This window comes from Cynocephalus volans, chromosome 6, assembly GCF_027409185.1.
Source record: "Cynocephalus volans isolate mCynVol1 chromosome 6, mCynVol1.pri, whole genome shotgun sequence".
NCBI classification, from domain to species: domain Eukaryota; kingdom Metazoa; phylum Chordata; class Mammalia; order Dermoptera; family Cynocephalidae; genus Cynocephalus; species Cynocephalus volans.
Genome location: NC_084465.1, coordinates 95,475,402 through 95,490,245, shown reverse-complemented (window position 1 = coordinate 95,490,245; position 14,844 = coordinate 95,475,402). Strand labels below are relative to the sequence as shown.

At 45.1% G+C, this 14,844-nt stretch overlaps 1 protein-coding gene and 1 non-coding gene across 2 annotated transcripts in view; one reads left to right on the top strand and one right to left on the bottom strand.

Moving 5' to 3' along the window:
* The window catches only part of RAB11FIP3 (RAB11 family interacting protein 3), an 88,737-nt gene extending 79,043 nt beyond the window's left edge, over positions 1-9,694 (bottom strand). The window contains exon 1 of the mRNA XM_063101063.1: positions 9,056-9,694. Coding sequence (XP_062957133.1) covers positions 9,056-9,694 — 639 coding nt within the window. The remainder of the gene's footprint in view (positions 1-9,055) is intronic.
* On the top strand, positions 2,368-2,442 carry TRNAT-GGU (transfer RNA threonine (anticodon GGU)). The gene has a single exon. It is a non-coding gene; the product is annotated as a tRNA-Thr (tRNA).
* Positions 9,695-14,844: the final 5,150 nt, after the last annotated feature.

Here is a 14,844-nt window from a genome sequence, read left to right as displayed (position 1 = left end):
TGTGGATTCTTTTTCTCTCTGTCTCTTCTGCTCCCTCTGAACTGAAGTCCATCACTTAGTGTTCTGTGCCTCAGTTCCCTCACTTTTTTTTTTAAATTGTGGTAAATTAACCATGTTGAAATGTACAACTCAGTGGCAGTAAGCATGACATACACATTGTTGTGCAACTGTCACCACCGTCCATCTCCAGGACCTTCCCATCTTCCCAGCTGAAACTCTGTACTCAGTAGACAATGACTCACCGTTCCCTCTCTCCCCAGCCCCTGGCAACCACAATTCCACTCTCTGTCTCTGTAAGTGACTACTCTAGGTACCTCATACATGAGGGAGCATACAATATTCATTCTTTCTTACCACATATTACATATACCAATTTTTACTTTTTTTTCACCTAATATATCCTGGAAATCATTCCCTATCAGTTCATAGGAATTTTTCTCTTTTAAAGTTTTGTGCAGCCACACAGGTCTCTGTTGTGTGGATATACCTTAGTTTATTCAGCTTGGATGGACATTTTGGTTGTTTCCATATTTTATATCACAGATAGTGATGCAATGAAGAACCTTGTGCATAAGATGCTTTGTTATCTGTGGAGGGACAATCTCAGGGTAAATTACTAGAAATGGGACTGTTAGGTCAAAGGGTAAATGCACATATGCCCAATTCCTCTTGATAAGTGTCGTAAAATTTTGCACTCTCATGCAATATGAGAGGGTGCCTGTTTCCCAAAGGCCTCATCAACAGAATGTGTTCAAGTTTTAAATTTCTGCTAATATGATGAGTAAGAAACACTATCTCAAGTGACTTTAATTTGCATTTCTCTTATTACTTCAAGTAAAGCTCGTAGAGGATTCTTAAAGCAAATGTACTTCACAGGGCCTGGTTTTCCAAAGCCTTGCAGTTTCAAATATTGGCCTCAAGGAGGACAGGAAATTTTCCTCAAGCTATAAAGTCTCTGGTGTAAGATAAAGAATTGTGGCACAGCAAGGTTGCTGGCTCAAAGACAGACAGGTTACTGATTGATATGTAAAGATACTAGAAAAGTGCTGGAGGGAGAAGGAATGTTTGCTAAGATCACACTTTTGTTGGTGGATCACTTAATTGTCTAAGGGAATGTCATCTGACTTGTTTCACTGAAAGTTACCAGCCTATATTGTTAAACTATAACCCCACCTATGTTCTCTTCCTGTAAGTTCCTGGTCTGGAAAATAAATGCAGGAAGAGAACCCCAATTTGGGGTTAATTTCCCAAGGAAGGGATGCCTCTTGCTCGAGGGCTCCAGGGAAGTTAACTACTTTGGGGCTTCTCACTGCTCAGAAGAGATGGGCTTTGAGTAATCCTTTGCAGCTCTGTCACCCAGGGGAAGTGGGGTGACAAATCCGTGGGGGACAAAGCAACAAAAGCTGAGCATTTTTTCATATATTTATGTTCCATATATTTTGTCCATTTTTCTATCAGGTTTTTGGTCTTTCTTTCTCCTTTGACTTTTAAAGAGTTTTTATAGTAGCCCCTCATCTGTGATTCATATGACATTTTAAAAAAATATTATTGAGAGCACCTACTCGAGAACACACTGGGACCAAATAAATGTGTGGGCCTGGCCATGTTTTCAAGCATCTCACTATCTAGAAGACCTAACCTAACCCTCCACTGATATAATCACAGCACCAGGGATCAGACCCTACAGATAGCCCACAAACATTAACAATGCTCTTTCTCTAAGCTGGCCATCCTCTGCTCACCCAAGCAACTCATAGCTTTCTAACCATCTCCCACCTTTATTTCAAGTTAGAAAACTGTTCTCATTGGCTGAAGGTTTTTTTTTTTTTTTTTTTTTTTAAGATGACTGGTAAGAGGATATTAACCCTTGACTTGGTGTGGTAAGCACCACGCTCTCCCAAGTGAGCTAACTGGCCATCCCTATACAGGGAACCGAACCCGTGGCCTTGGTGTTATCAGCACCACACTCTCCCAAGTGAGCCACAGGCCGGCCCCTTGGCTGAAGTTTTAAAAGGTACTTTAGTAGGCTTCCAGAGGAAACATTCTCTAATCAACGTGGATTTGTGCTTACTTCTGTGGCTCAACCAATTTATTAGTAAAATTAAAATTACAATATAACTTTAAAAAGTACGATTAACAAGTTCACTGGCAAGCTGGTTAATCTAAGCAAAAGATTCATAAAATGCCCCTAAGCACATTGTTCTGTTTACTGACCCAGTGATTTACAGCAATAAAGGTCTTTACAGGCCAGCTGGTCAGCTCAGTTGGTTAGAGTGCAGCCTTATAACACCAAAGTCATGGGTTCAGATCCCTGTACTGGCCAGCCACCAAAAAAATAAAATAAATAAAATAAAGATCTTTGAGGCTGGCTGGTTAGCTCAGTTGGTTAGAGCATGATGTTGGTAACACCAAGGTCAAGGGTTCAAATCTCTGTACCAGCCAGCCTCCAAAAAACAAACAAATAAATAAAACAAAGATCTTTATAATACCAAACAATTCCTCTTGTCTGAACAGATAAACCACCTATAAAGAGACTTAATCAATAGCTACCATATCATTCATTACCCAAGTGTTAGGCTTTAAGTTGGGTAAACTGGCTTAAAGATAAATCAGAATAAATTTTGTGAAATGAAGAACAATGAATCATAAAAACCTCTGAAATCAACAACTGATAAATTTGATAAGCTTCCAGCAATACCCAGTCCTTGCTCAAAAGCAAGGCAAGACCCCCTTTGACTATGACAGGACTATTTACCTGTGGGCACAGAAGGCTCAGGGTACCTTTTAAAAACTTTTGTGGGTTTTAAAAAATCATCCAAAAAAAAAGAAAGAAAAGAAAAGGAAAAACAGATTATTTAACAAACTAGAATGCCAGGAGCTGTATATCCTAAGTTCTTCCTAAAGACATGGGTCAAAACTACGGTTTCAAGTTATCTACATACAGAAGCTGCTTGCAAAAAGGGCTTAAACTAATGCACAGTGTTTACTCTATTTACAGCTAACCATGCTAACATGTACTTGACCCTTCAATTTGTCTCATACTGAGAATACCTATCCACACTACCACACCCACAGTAGTATTATTCCTGCAGAAAAAGGGGGAACGGATATCAAGGCCTGTTCTGTGGGCCCAGTGCTCAGCTTGCTCCCAAAGAGACTCAGACTGAGGAGTCAGCACACCTACTTCAGTGGCACAGACAGGACACTGGCTCAACGTCAGCTCTTGTTTTAAAACTTATGAAAAACACAAGAACATCACAAGGTTGTAACCAGAGTAATACCAATTGGCATAAAATAAGCATGAAATATTTAAACAGAAAAATAAAACTATACCTACTGAAAGAACTGTTTTTCTTCCCTAACCACAATACTGAATCCATTTATCCTAATCTAGTCTTAAGGACTTTTGAAAATTACAGTGCAATTAGTACAATTCTTTTCATTAAGAATTTCTTAAAGTTACTTATATTAGATACTGATGAAAGCACAATGCCTATCTGGAAACCAACATTCAAGAATTATAGGCATTTTCCAACATGCATTTTTCCAAATATCAATAAAAAATAAGAGTCCATGTTCAATAAGCATCTGCACATGCTAATTTAATGTTCTATAAAGTTCTTTAATTTACTAGAAAATCTGAGGTTTTTTACATGTATTTTGTATATCAATATAACCTTAATCGAGTCAAAGTAAAATACGTAGATATTTTATCTTTAGGGCTTACATAAATTTTATTTCTAAAGATTGTAATGAATTATTTTACTAGATTCCCTTTTGTACTGTTTGAAATTTGTGCTAAGTGCAGAGGCACAACTTTTCAAAATAATTAAAATAAAATCAGTAACATAACAGAAAATTTAGCCAATACCTCAAATAAAGCCAATCCTATTCCCACCACATACTGGCTCCTACACATACATCTCTCCAACACACACACACAAATAAAAATATTTTTAATATTTCTTCAAGACTTTTTTCACATGCATAATTTTACATGGTTAAAATTGTGGTATAAATACAATTTAGTTAACCACTCTATTCACTTATAAGTGCTAATCTAAGTTAATTTGGAACTTTTTTTTTCCCGAAGCCAGTCAAATTTAGCAGTGGGAGGTTGTACACCAACTTTAGTGACACTACGAAGACTGTAATTATCACTTTTAAGGGCTACAAAATAGTCTTAAGCATATGCCTAACCCTTTTATCTGATATTTCAATTATAACTAAAGTTTAGATGCTGTTTCCAGAATTTAAACAAAATAAGTGTTTGGAAGGTAAGCAATGCATGAGCTTGGTGCCCTTTACAACCTTGTCCAAACAGTCTACGAGGAGTTAAATTCTTCCTATATGTTAGGATCTTCCAGATCCTAAACTGGAATAACTCTTTAATAATTCTGGATCTTCCTGGGAACAAGTAAACGTTAGGCTTCCATTAAAGTATACACCTGATATCAGAGACTTTCAATTTCAAAAAACGTAGGTCAAAAAGCAGATTCAAAGCAACAAGCATGGAAATTATCATTTTTGTACAATTAAGCATGTACTACATACATTTTAATTTACGTATTAAATATTCAAATAGTTATCTCTGGATGGTGGGTTTACAGGTGATCCTTATTTTTCTTATTTTTATTTACTGGTATTATTTATTTTCTTTTTTAAAACAATGAATATCTATAAAAATAATTCAGCTTCTACCCAATACGATGTCAACTGTGTACTTTTATAGACAGTCATGCATGTGTATAAGAAATCTGGAAAGAAATGTGCTAAAATGCTAATGGGTGTTTTTCTCAGGAGAGTGGGATTATTGGTCATTTTCTGTTTTATACTTATACCGCCATGTTCCTCAGGCTTTGTTTTTATTTATTTATTTATTTATTTATTTATTTTTGTCGTCTTTTTCGTGACCGGCACTCAGCCACTGAGTGCACCGGCCATTCCTATATAGGATCCGAACCCGCGGCAGGAGCGTCTCCGCGCTCCCAGCGCTGCACTCTCCCGAGTGCGCCACGGGCTCGGCCCTTTGTTTTTTTTTTTAACAATAAGCATGTGTTACTTTTACATTATGAAAAAAGCATTTTTAAAGACACTAACAAAAGCTGTTTGTAATCCAAGCACAGACAGGAACTTCATCCACCTTTTAGTAATTCAGTCAACACACAGACCCAGAGGCAGACACACACTCCCTCACACACATACATACATGTCACATCCACACACATATCCCACTCCCCCATACACACACCCCTGCTCCCATACACACATTACACATAACACACACCAGCTCACACATACACCTGCTCACACACCACACACACTTCTCATCCACACAGGCTCACGTACACTCCAATTCCAGGGCTAGCATAGAGACTGGAAAGGGTGCTGAAGCAACTAAAAGGTGCAGCCAAGTGTCCCTAGGAACTTCCAACTGCCCGCCAGTAGAGGTGCAGGAATGAAAAACAGGGAGACCTTCTGTGAATCATAACTTCCTTCAGCAGCCTACTTCTGTGAGTACCGAAGGGGACAGACAAGGCCTACCAAGGTTAATGAAGAGTATTCAGTGCTTCAATTTGTAGGGTTCTCTGAATAGGATCAGTGACTGTTAAAAAGGAAATTCTTAAGTAGCTGTAAAAATAAAATGTGAAGATAATCTTTATAATTAATTCTTTTAAAAACAAAAAGAGGGGCCGAGCCCGTGGCGCACTCGGGAGAGTGCAGCGCTGGGAGCGCAGCGAAGCTCCCACCGCGGGTTCAGATCCTATATAGGGATGGCCGGTGCACTCACTGGCTGAGTACCTGTCACAAGAAAGACAAAAAAAAAAAAAAAAAATGGTTAAGACAGTAAATTTTAAAAAAAATAAAATAAAATAAAAACAAAAAGAAATGAATCCTTTCTCACAAAACACTCAATTTATTTTACAGTCTCCACTTTATGATGGGTTGGTGGTGACTACAAAAGCATCAGTCTGCTCAGTATGATGGGGTCATGTCAATGAATCTTCAGTAATGGTCAAGGCCTTAAAAAGAGCCCATTCCAACTTCACACCTAATGCCTGAACACACATCTATCTATAAATGCCTGTTTCAAGAAGATACAAACAGAAAGCTCCACTTAGTGCTCTTTCGCCTTTCATCTGCTGATTCCTGCTAACTTAACACTATGTTATATTACACCACACCTGATATATCACCAAATGATGTAATGAGATCCAAACATACCATGACATTGCTAAAAAAAAAAAGGGACACAAAAGCCATCTGTATTATAAATGGGAGCTGCTTCTATTAAGAGTTCAGATAATCCACTTAAATAATTTAAAACTCTACCTTCATCAACAGGTTACATAAAAAATACTGAACATGAAAATAGGAAAGAAAAAGAAAAAAAAAAGATACTGAAGATACTACCTCTAAAAATTTGACAAAAATCAAGATAATCTAGTTGCTATCATCAAGGACAGAAACATGACTGGCCTAAGAGTCTCTCATACACTCAGTATTTTGAAATCTCAAGGTGGAAAATACAAAAACCCTATGATCTTTACTGCTGTTTTCCAACATATCTCAACAGTTCCTAGGGTTTTTAAAATTCATGAATGTTTAAAAAACAATCTTTATCTTTTATAATATATACTGAAATCCTTATCTTTAAAATATATGGATTATGAAATGATATAGTGTAAGGAATCTGCTTCAAAATAATCTGGAGGTGGGGAGCAGAGAGTTTACAGATGAACCAAGACTGCTGAAACTGTGCTATGGCTACAAGGGTTCACTATACATTGTATATTTTTGTACATGTTCAAGACTCATTTCAAAGGTTTAAAAATATTCATTATGACACAGAATGCTTCACTTTTCTCCAAACTACTTTACTATCAGAGAATGTTTCTTTTCTTTGCTCCTCTGTAATGTATTCTGACATGGGACTAGGAAAAAGCAAGCTTGAGTCATAATAAAGGCTACCAAAGCCCACACAGACACAAACATTAACCCTTCATTACCCTGTAAATTATCTGCTCCAAAATAGCAACTAAGCACATAGAAATCAAGAGCTCTCCTTCACTACCCCAGGAAGCTAATCCAAATCCAGGCACTTAGATCATGCCCAACATCACTTCTTCCTGAGCAGTCTGGGAGAGCAGACCGAAGGAGCAATGCCACAGGAGATCCCTCTCCACTCTCTCTTCCCCACCAAACTCATATCTACTTTGTGATTACAAGAAAGCTCAGCCCCAAATAGTAATCTAAAGTTTTTCCCACTGCGATCCATAAGGGAGGTTATGATAAAATATGTTTCTCAAATAAAAAGAATTTTATGGAAGTCATAAGATGAAACTTCGCAGGAATATTGTAAGCCGCCAAGTCTAAGAAGAGTCATCTAAGGGTTAAGAGCCAAAAGACCTAGTTCTATCCCTGTTCCAGCACTATCTGTGAGGACTTAAGTAAAGTTATTTAGCCTTTCTGGGATTCCAGATTCTTACCTATAAGTGGGGATGAATCTTGCTTGCCTAGTTGCCACCTCAGAACTGTGGTGATGATCCAGTAAAAATATAAATGAGCCTCATGTAAACCGTAACATTCTCTATCAGAGTCAGGTCATGGTTAAGAAGAGCAAACGTGGTACTCTCCTACCAGCACTGATCAGCGTAATGAAACAAGAGTATGTTTGGTGAGAGGACACATCAGATACTAAACAACAACCAAGAATGCTCAAGATACTCTCCAGTCCCGGGGCAAGAAAGAAAAGCATCAAAACAACCTGGACCAGCAACCACAATCCAAGCTCACCATGGAGGAAATTATCAGTCACATCTCTGCCCATTAGACTAAAAGGTGGGAGATCCATCCTGACAGTGTCTTCCAACCCAGAGCTAAGCATGTGAGCATTACAGTGACCCGAATACTGAGGTTCAGGATGCCTAGCAGGTAGGTCTGCATATCTACCTAGGCAAGGAGTCCTGATTTACTAAGACCCAGTTCTTTACACCAGTTACTCAATGGATCCCTTTTAAAGGTGCTTAATGCTATGATTGGCACTCTCAATAGCAATGTGTCAATTGTGCCTCTTTTCTTAAAGACATCTTGGCTTAAAACATTTATATTTACTTGAACACCCGCTTCACAAATGTCTGCATGTATGAGAAGTCAATAACATGAAAATTAGTAGATCAGCACTGTGGGGATTTCCTACTCCTAAGTAAAACATTTATAAGCGAACACTATTAATCTATTTGATGTCTACCAGGTTATTAGCAGAACACACACAGCCCTACTGTCATCTCCACCTAAGCTTTAACAGGTGCTGATTCTGTTTTGGTTTTGGCTCCTAATCTGGTAGACAGGAAGAACTGGATCTTGAGCCCCACCTTCCCCCTGAGCAGCCACAGCCCTGGGGACTGGTGGAACCCCCGCTGCACTGTGCACTGTCGTCTGTCTGTGCATGTCACCTCTCTTGCAAGAGTGGAGGCGGCCCTGGTGGAGTTCTGCTAAATTTTGCACTTGCCACTGGGCTCCAACATTCATTCCCTTCCCTTCCTCACAGGAGATATGGAAGAGAAACGTTTTAACTACGAGCCATCGCTGTCTCTCCAATAAAAGCCGAAATCTACGCAGAGCGTAGACCAATCATACACGGTAAAGTTACGGTGTCCCCGCAGGTGCAGGGTCTCCTGCCGCCCAGAGCAACCGGGCCTCTGCAGCCCTAACTTCATCCAAGACAGAGGGATTGTTCGCTGGTCACTGCTTCATGCAGGGGCACCTCTACCGGAAGCCCAGGGGATGTCCCCACGCCGGGAGCTAATCTCGGTTTAGTTAAGATCCAGCGGGTGCGGCGCTGGGGGGAGGGAGGAGCAGTGGAAACACTGAGTCCCCGGAACAGAGCCTCCCTTCGAGGGGGAAGGGGGGCTTCGTTGCAATTCACCAGAAACCCAAGGCAGAAGTGGGGAACAAAAAGAAAGAGCACAGCCCCCTGGCCTCAACACGTCCTTCACGACCGCGGCGCCGCGTTGACGCGTGCCACACCGACCGCGGCCCAGCGCCCGGGTACCTGCTCTGCCCCGTAGACCGTGGCGAACTGCACGAAGTCCTCGATGCGAACGAAGCCGTCCCTGTCCCCGTCCAGGGCGTCGAACACCGCTCGCAGGCGGGCGCCGTCCTCCAGACACCCTGCGGGCTCGCCCGGGAGGGGGTGGGGCCGGCCGGAGTCTGCGGGTTGCTCCGGGTTCCCGGGACGCAGGTCCAGCGCCAGCCCGCCGGCCGGAGGCGAGGGTAAGTCGGGGAAGCAGGCGGCCTCGCCCCCGGCCCGGCAGCTGCGACCGGAAGCCCGCCCGCGGACGGACTCGCGCTCCGGACGCCGCGGGGGTCCGCAGCCCTCGAGCCCCCCGGTCCGGGAGGAAGCCGGGCCCGGCTCGGGAGGCTGCAGGTCGGATCGCGAGCCGGAGCTCGGCGGCGGGGCGGGCGGCCCCGGCTCCCGCGGCCGCTCCTCCGGGCTCGGCCCGACGCCCCAACGCGCCGCGCGCCCCGCCCCGGCCGCCGGCTCGCCGCACCCCGGGGACTCTGGGCCCGGGCCGGCGGCGGGCGCTCCGGGGCGCGGCGCCGCGGGGCCCGGCGCTCTCTGGGCGGCCCCCGGCCCGTCGGGCCCGCCCGGCTCGGCGTCGGGGAGCGAGGCCGGCCGGCCCGGCTCCATGTCCGCGGCGCGGCCCGCAGGCTAGGGGTGCGGCGGGCGGCGCGGGCGGCAGACAAAGGCGCTCAGGGCGCGGCGGCGGGCGCGGGCATCCCCGCGGCGGCGCGGGCGGGCGCGCGCGGGGCGCCCGGGCTGCTCGGGCTGGTGCTCGGGCCCTGCTCTGCCCTTGCCCATCTTCACGCCGCGCCTCAGCTGCCCTCGGCGCGGCGGCACGGCGGGCGCGGGCCCATGGCTGCGCGCGGCCGGGGAAGGCGCCGAGGCCTGGTAAGCTTGCACCGGGGCTGCCGGGGGCTGAGGGGACGGGGGCTGAGGGGCTGAGAGGGAGGCGGAGGAGGTGGAAATGGCCGAGGAGGACGAAGAGGCCGAAGCGGCTGAGGAGACTGAGGAGAACCGGCGCCTAGGGTACCCGAGCGCCGCCGCCGCCCCGGCCCCGCCCCCGAGGCCTGACGTCAGCACGTCGCGCGCCTCGTGGCCCCGCCCCTGGCCGGCTTGCTATAAAGGCAGGCACCGGGAGGCCGAGCAGTACAGGATGGTTGGCTTGTACCCGACGCCGGTCTTTCGCGTGGGTCCCATGCGGGATTCCGAGCCTCGGGCGCAGGGAGCGGGGGTGCTCGGAGGCCATGAGCGCGGGCGTGACGTCAGCGGTGAGGGGCGCGCGAGAACAGGCCTTGGCACTTGTTACCACCGCAAACTCACGAGCGGGCGCAGCGGCGACCCACGCGCCGGGCGGACGAATCAACGGCGCCGAGTGGCGAGCGATAAACCCAAGTGGGCAGATGCGCACAGGGGCCAGGTCCTTCCCGGGTACAGCGCTCTCGCAGGTCGGTAGGCGGGGAACGCAGTCCCGACTGCCCGCGGCGGCGAGCTGGACGCGCGGGTGCCTCGCGCGCGCACCGCGCCTATCTGGACCGGGTCTTGCCGAGGTCGCGCGCGGAGATCGGCAGAGGCAGAACCTGACCTGCGCAGTCGCCATCTGGAGTGTAAGGGCCCCTAAAATGCGATCCATCTCACTTCTAGCAAGAGGGACGCGGGTGAAATGAGACCTTCTTTTGAACCTGTGACAAAAGTTTTTAAAATATGATGTACAGTATTAATGGCCAGTCTACAGTCAATCTCCAAAGCACTGTGGCCGTCTTCCACGACTTATCTCTGTGTCTCTAGGTGTCCCTGTCGTCAGAGGAACAGGGGATGCCACACGGGATCATGTCAGGAGCAGGTGAGCTGCCCCGGGGCGGGTGCTAAATTCAGCCTGTCGTGAAATGTATCAGGCGAAAAGTATGAACTCGTACTTTTACACACGTGGGCACCAGCACCAGGTATGGTTTCATAACCAGCTTTGGCACGAACGAGAGGAGCTGAACCTCTGTTTCCAAGTGTACAGTCAGGAGCAGTATGTTAATTAACTGTGTCAGTTCCTGTGGCAAAATTCCAGGACACATGGTACCAGGTTTTGTGAGGCTGGCACTGGGAAAAGAGAGGAGAGGCGGGGTTTCCTCCTCCCCGAACCACATGCCTTTTTTGGGGGGGGAGGGCAGGAGGCAGCCAGCTAGTATAGGAATCTGAACCCATGACATTGGTGTTGGAAGGCTGTGCTCTAACCAGCTGAGCTAACCAGTCAGCTTGTTCTCATCTTCTTCTTCTAAGAGCCATATGTGTTCATAGGGAGCTACTGCATTCAAAGAAAAAAATCACCTCCAGTTTTGGCCAGAACTTGAAATTAGACTGATAAAATTGGCCAGATAAAATTTTCACAGGCACTTATAGTGATGTGTCAACTTTTGTAAATAGAGATGTTAATGTGGGTGAGGTAAAAATGACAGGATCCCCTGTTCTTAGGTGCTGATGCTGTCGGAGACAGAAGGCTGGCTTACTAGGGAAGCAGGCACTCCTGCTGTGGTGCCTATGCTGGAAAAATATTGCTCAACTGGCTGAGGTTCTCAAATAGAACCACAGCATGGAAAGCATGCACCTTCCTGCTTGGACCAGTTAAAGAGACTATTCATGAAAAATTAAAAGTGACAAGTTCCTGGTCAGCTGGTCAACCATTTGGACCTGGCATGTCCACTTTTTGGTCTGTGGCAGTTTCTGATCTGTAACATTCCAAATGAAATGAACCCGCTCCGTGGAAAGCAACCTCTGCTGCCATTCTGACTGCATTCCTCCACACCCACCTGTAGGCACATTTTTAACTTAATGAGGTAACAGGTACACAGAAGAGGAGGAAGGGAGGGTGGGGTGAAGCTCACATCTGTTGGTCTTCTGGTCTGGGTCAATGTCTATAAAAATCTCACTCTTTGAATCTTCTGTTGAAACATACTTGTGATAAACACTTTCCTTTGGAACTCACCAAGCAGGTGGGTCTCCTTGATCCCCTTCCTCATGACCTTTATCCTGTAGGGGAAGACAGAGAAGATAAAGACTATCTGGGTGACTGCAGTGGATTGAATGTCCCCCCAAACTTACTGAAACTTAATCCCCACTGTGACTGTTGAGGGTGGGAAATCCTATTATGATGGTTGAGAGGTGGGGCCTTGAATAGGTGATTAAGTTGATGGTTTAATGGTGGTCGTGGGTATGGTTCTGAGGGCTTTAAAAGGAGAGCACAGAAGGAGCTCTCTCTGCTCTGCCATATTCGCCATGTGACACCCTGAGTTGCTGTAGTCACCAGCAGGACAAGGCTCTCACCAGATGTGTTCCCTGGACTTTGGACTTCCCAGACTCCGAAACCATAAGCAATAAATTTAGTTTTCTTTATAAATTACCCAGTTCCAAGTATTTTGTTATTAGCAACAGAAACGGACTAATACAGTGACACAGCAAATTCCTGGCTGTGTGGACCTGTCTGGCCCATAGAAGGAAAAGTGGGTCAGGAGACCTGAGGGATGCAAGTTAAAGGATGTGCGTGCCTCCCCAGGGGTAGGGCCTCTTCACCATTTAAGTGCTCTGGCCAGTACAGGGATCTGAACCCTTGACCTTGGTCTTATAACACTGTGCTCTAACCAACTGAGCTAACCAGCTAGGCCTAAAATGCACATTTTTTAAAACTGGGAGGAAATACAGCAAAAGTATAGTAGACCTTGCATGTGATTTTCCCCATTTTGCAATCCAGGGAACATAAGATGGCATCTCATCATTGTCTTATTTGCACTTAGCTGAGTGCTAGAGTGGTCCAGTATTTCTTATTGCCCACCCTCAAACTGCCCAGTTGTAGCACTTGCTTATTTTCTTGTTGGTTTCTCTGACTTTCTGCAGATAAAATCCCTCATCAGTTTCAGAAGTTAAAAATAACTTCTCCCTGCCTGTGACTCCTCCAGGAACTATATCTGTGAGGATCCCCTGATGGGGAAAATTAAGCAGAAATCTTTAATTTTGTAGTCAAATTTATCATTTTCACCCTGGGGCCTTTGCTAATCATAAGGAAAGGATGAACTGTTTCTTAAAGAATCCAGTGGTCCACAAGAAACCTCACAACTATATCCCTAGATTCAAAATAATTACCAGGTAATCAAGACATGGAAGGTGGAAAGCAAAACTTTAACACTTTAGAAGACATGGGAAAATATCTTTACGACCTTGTGTCGAGCTCTTTTACCTGCCCGTAATCCTGCACCAACTGGGCCAATTGTTGTGCTAGGGCCAGGTCTGGAGCTCACAGACTGCTCAAGCCCATTCACAGAATGGGTCACAAACCCTTCACACGCGAGGCTGGGTCACCAGACCCCTCACACGCAGGTCTATGAGCTAGGTAACCAGCAAAAAGGCCTTTGGAAGCTGTAGGTTCAAGAGCATGGCCTGCAGGCAGCAGACACCCGAGGCAGTCCACACCAGCAAAAAACTGCGCTGCGCACACTAACTCCACCCACACACAACTTGCTTACAAAGAATGCGCTGCACCACCCCCAACCTGACCTAAGGCAAGGGGAACTGATTATTCAATTTTCCCAACACTTTGAAGTGGGAAAATATCTTTATGACCTTGAAGCAGGAAAATTATTTATACAAGAATGAAAATCACAAACCGTTAAAGGAAAAAAATGATAAAATTAAATACATTGAAATTTAAGCCTTCCAGAGCTATAGGGACAGAAATCAGATCAGTGGAGGCTGGGAGTGTGGGAATTCCTTACAGTAAAGAAACTGTTCTATATCTTGATTGTAATGGTGGTTCCAAAACTGTATGTGTTTGTTAAAACTCACAGAACTATACACCACAAAGGATGAATTTTACTATATGTAAATTATACCTTAATTAAACTATTTTGTTTCAGTGAAGTCTTCTGTTTGACAGACACGTTGGAGACTGATGTCTTAGCTTCCTTGTGCTGCTATAATAAAATACCATAGACTGGATGGCTTAAACAACAGATACTTTTTTTCTCACAGTTCTGGAGGATGAAAGACCAACATCAAGGTGCCAGCTGATTCAGTTCCTGGTGAGTGCCTGCCTCCTGGTGTGCAGATGGCCATCTTCTTGCTGTGTCTTCATATGTCAGAGAAAGAAAACAAGCCAGCTCTCTGGTGTCTCTTATAAGAACACTAATCCCATCATAAGGGCCATGTCCTTGTGACCTCACGTAACCCTGAGTACCTCTCAAAGGCCCATCTCCAAATACCATCACATTGGAGGTTAGGGCTTTGTCTTACTCCCCTTTCTGTTGCTTATAACAGAATACCTAAAACTGGGTAGTTTATAAAGAAAATTAAATTTATTTCCTACAGTTCTGCAGGCTGGGAAGTCCAGAGTCAAGGGGACACATCTGGTGAGGGACTTCTTCCTCGTGGAGACTTTCTGCAGAGTCCCATAGTGGCTCAGGACATCACATAGCAGGAGGGCTTAGCGTGCTAATGTGCTCTTTCAGGCCTTGCTCTCTCTTCTTATGATGATACTAGTTCCACTTCATGATAACCCATTAATCCATTAACCCATTAATCCATTAATCTGTGCCCTCATGATCCAATCACCTCTTAAAGGCCCCACCTCTCAATACTGCCACATTGGGGATTGAGTTTCAACATGAGTTTTGGGGGAGCACATTCAAACCATAGCAGGCTTCAACATATGAATTTGGGGGTAACAAATTGGAAGATATATTTAGAATGAATGTAACTAATAAAGGATCCATTCCTAGAATACATAAGGAATTCCTCAAAAG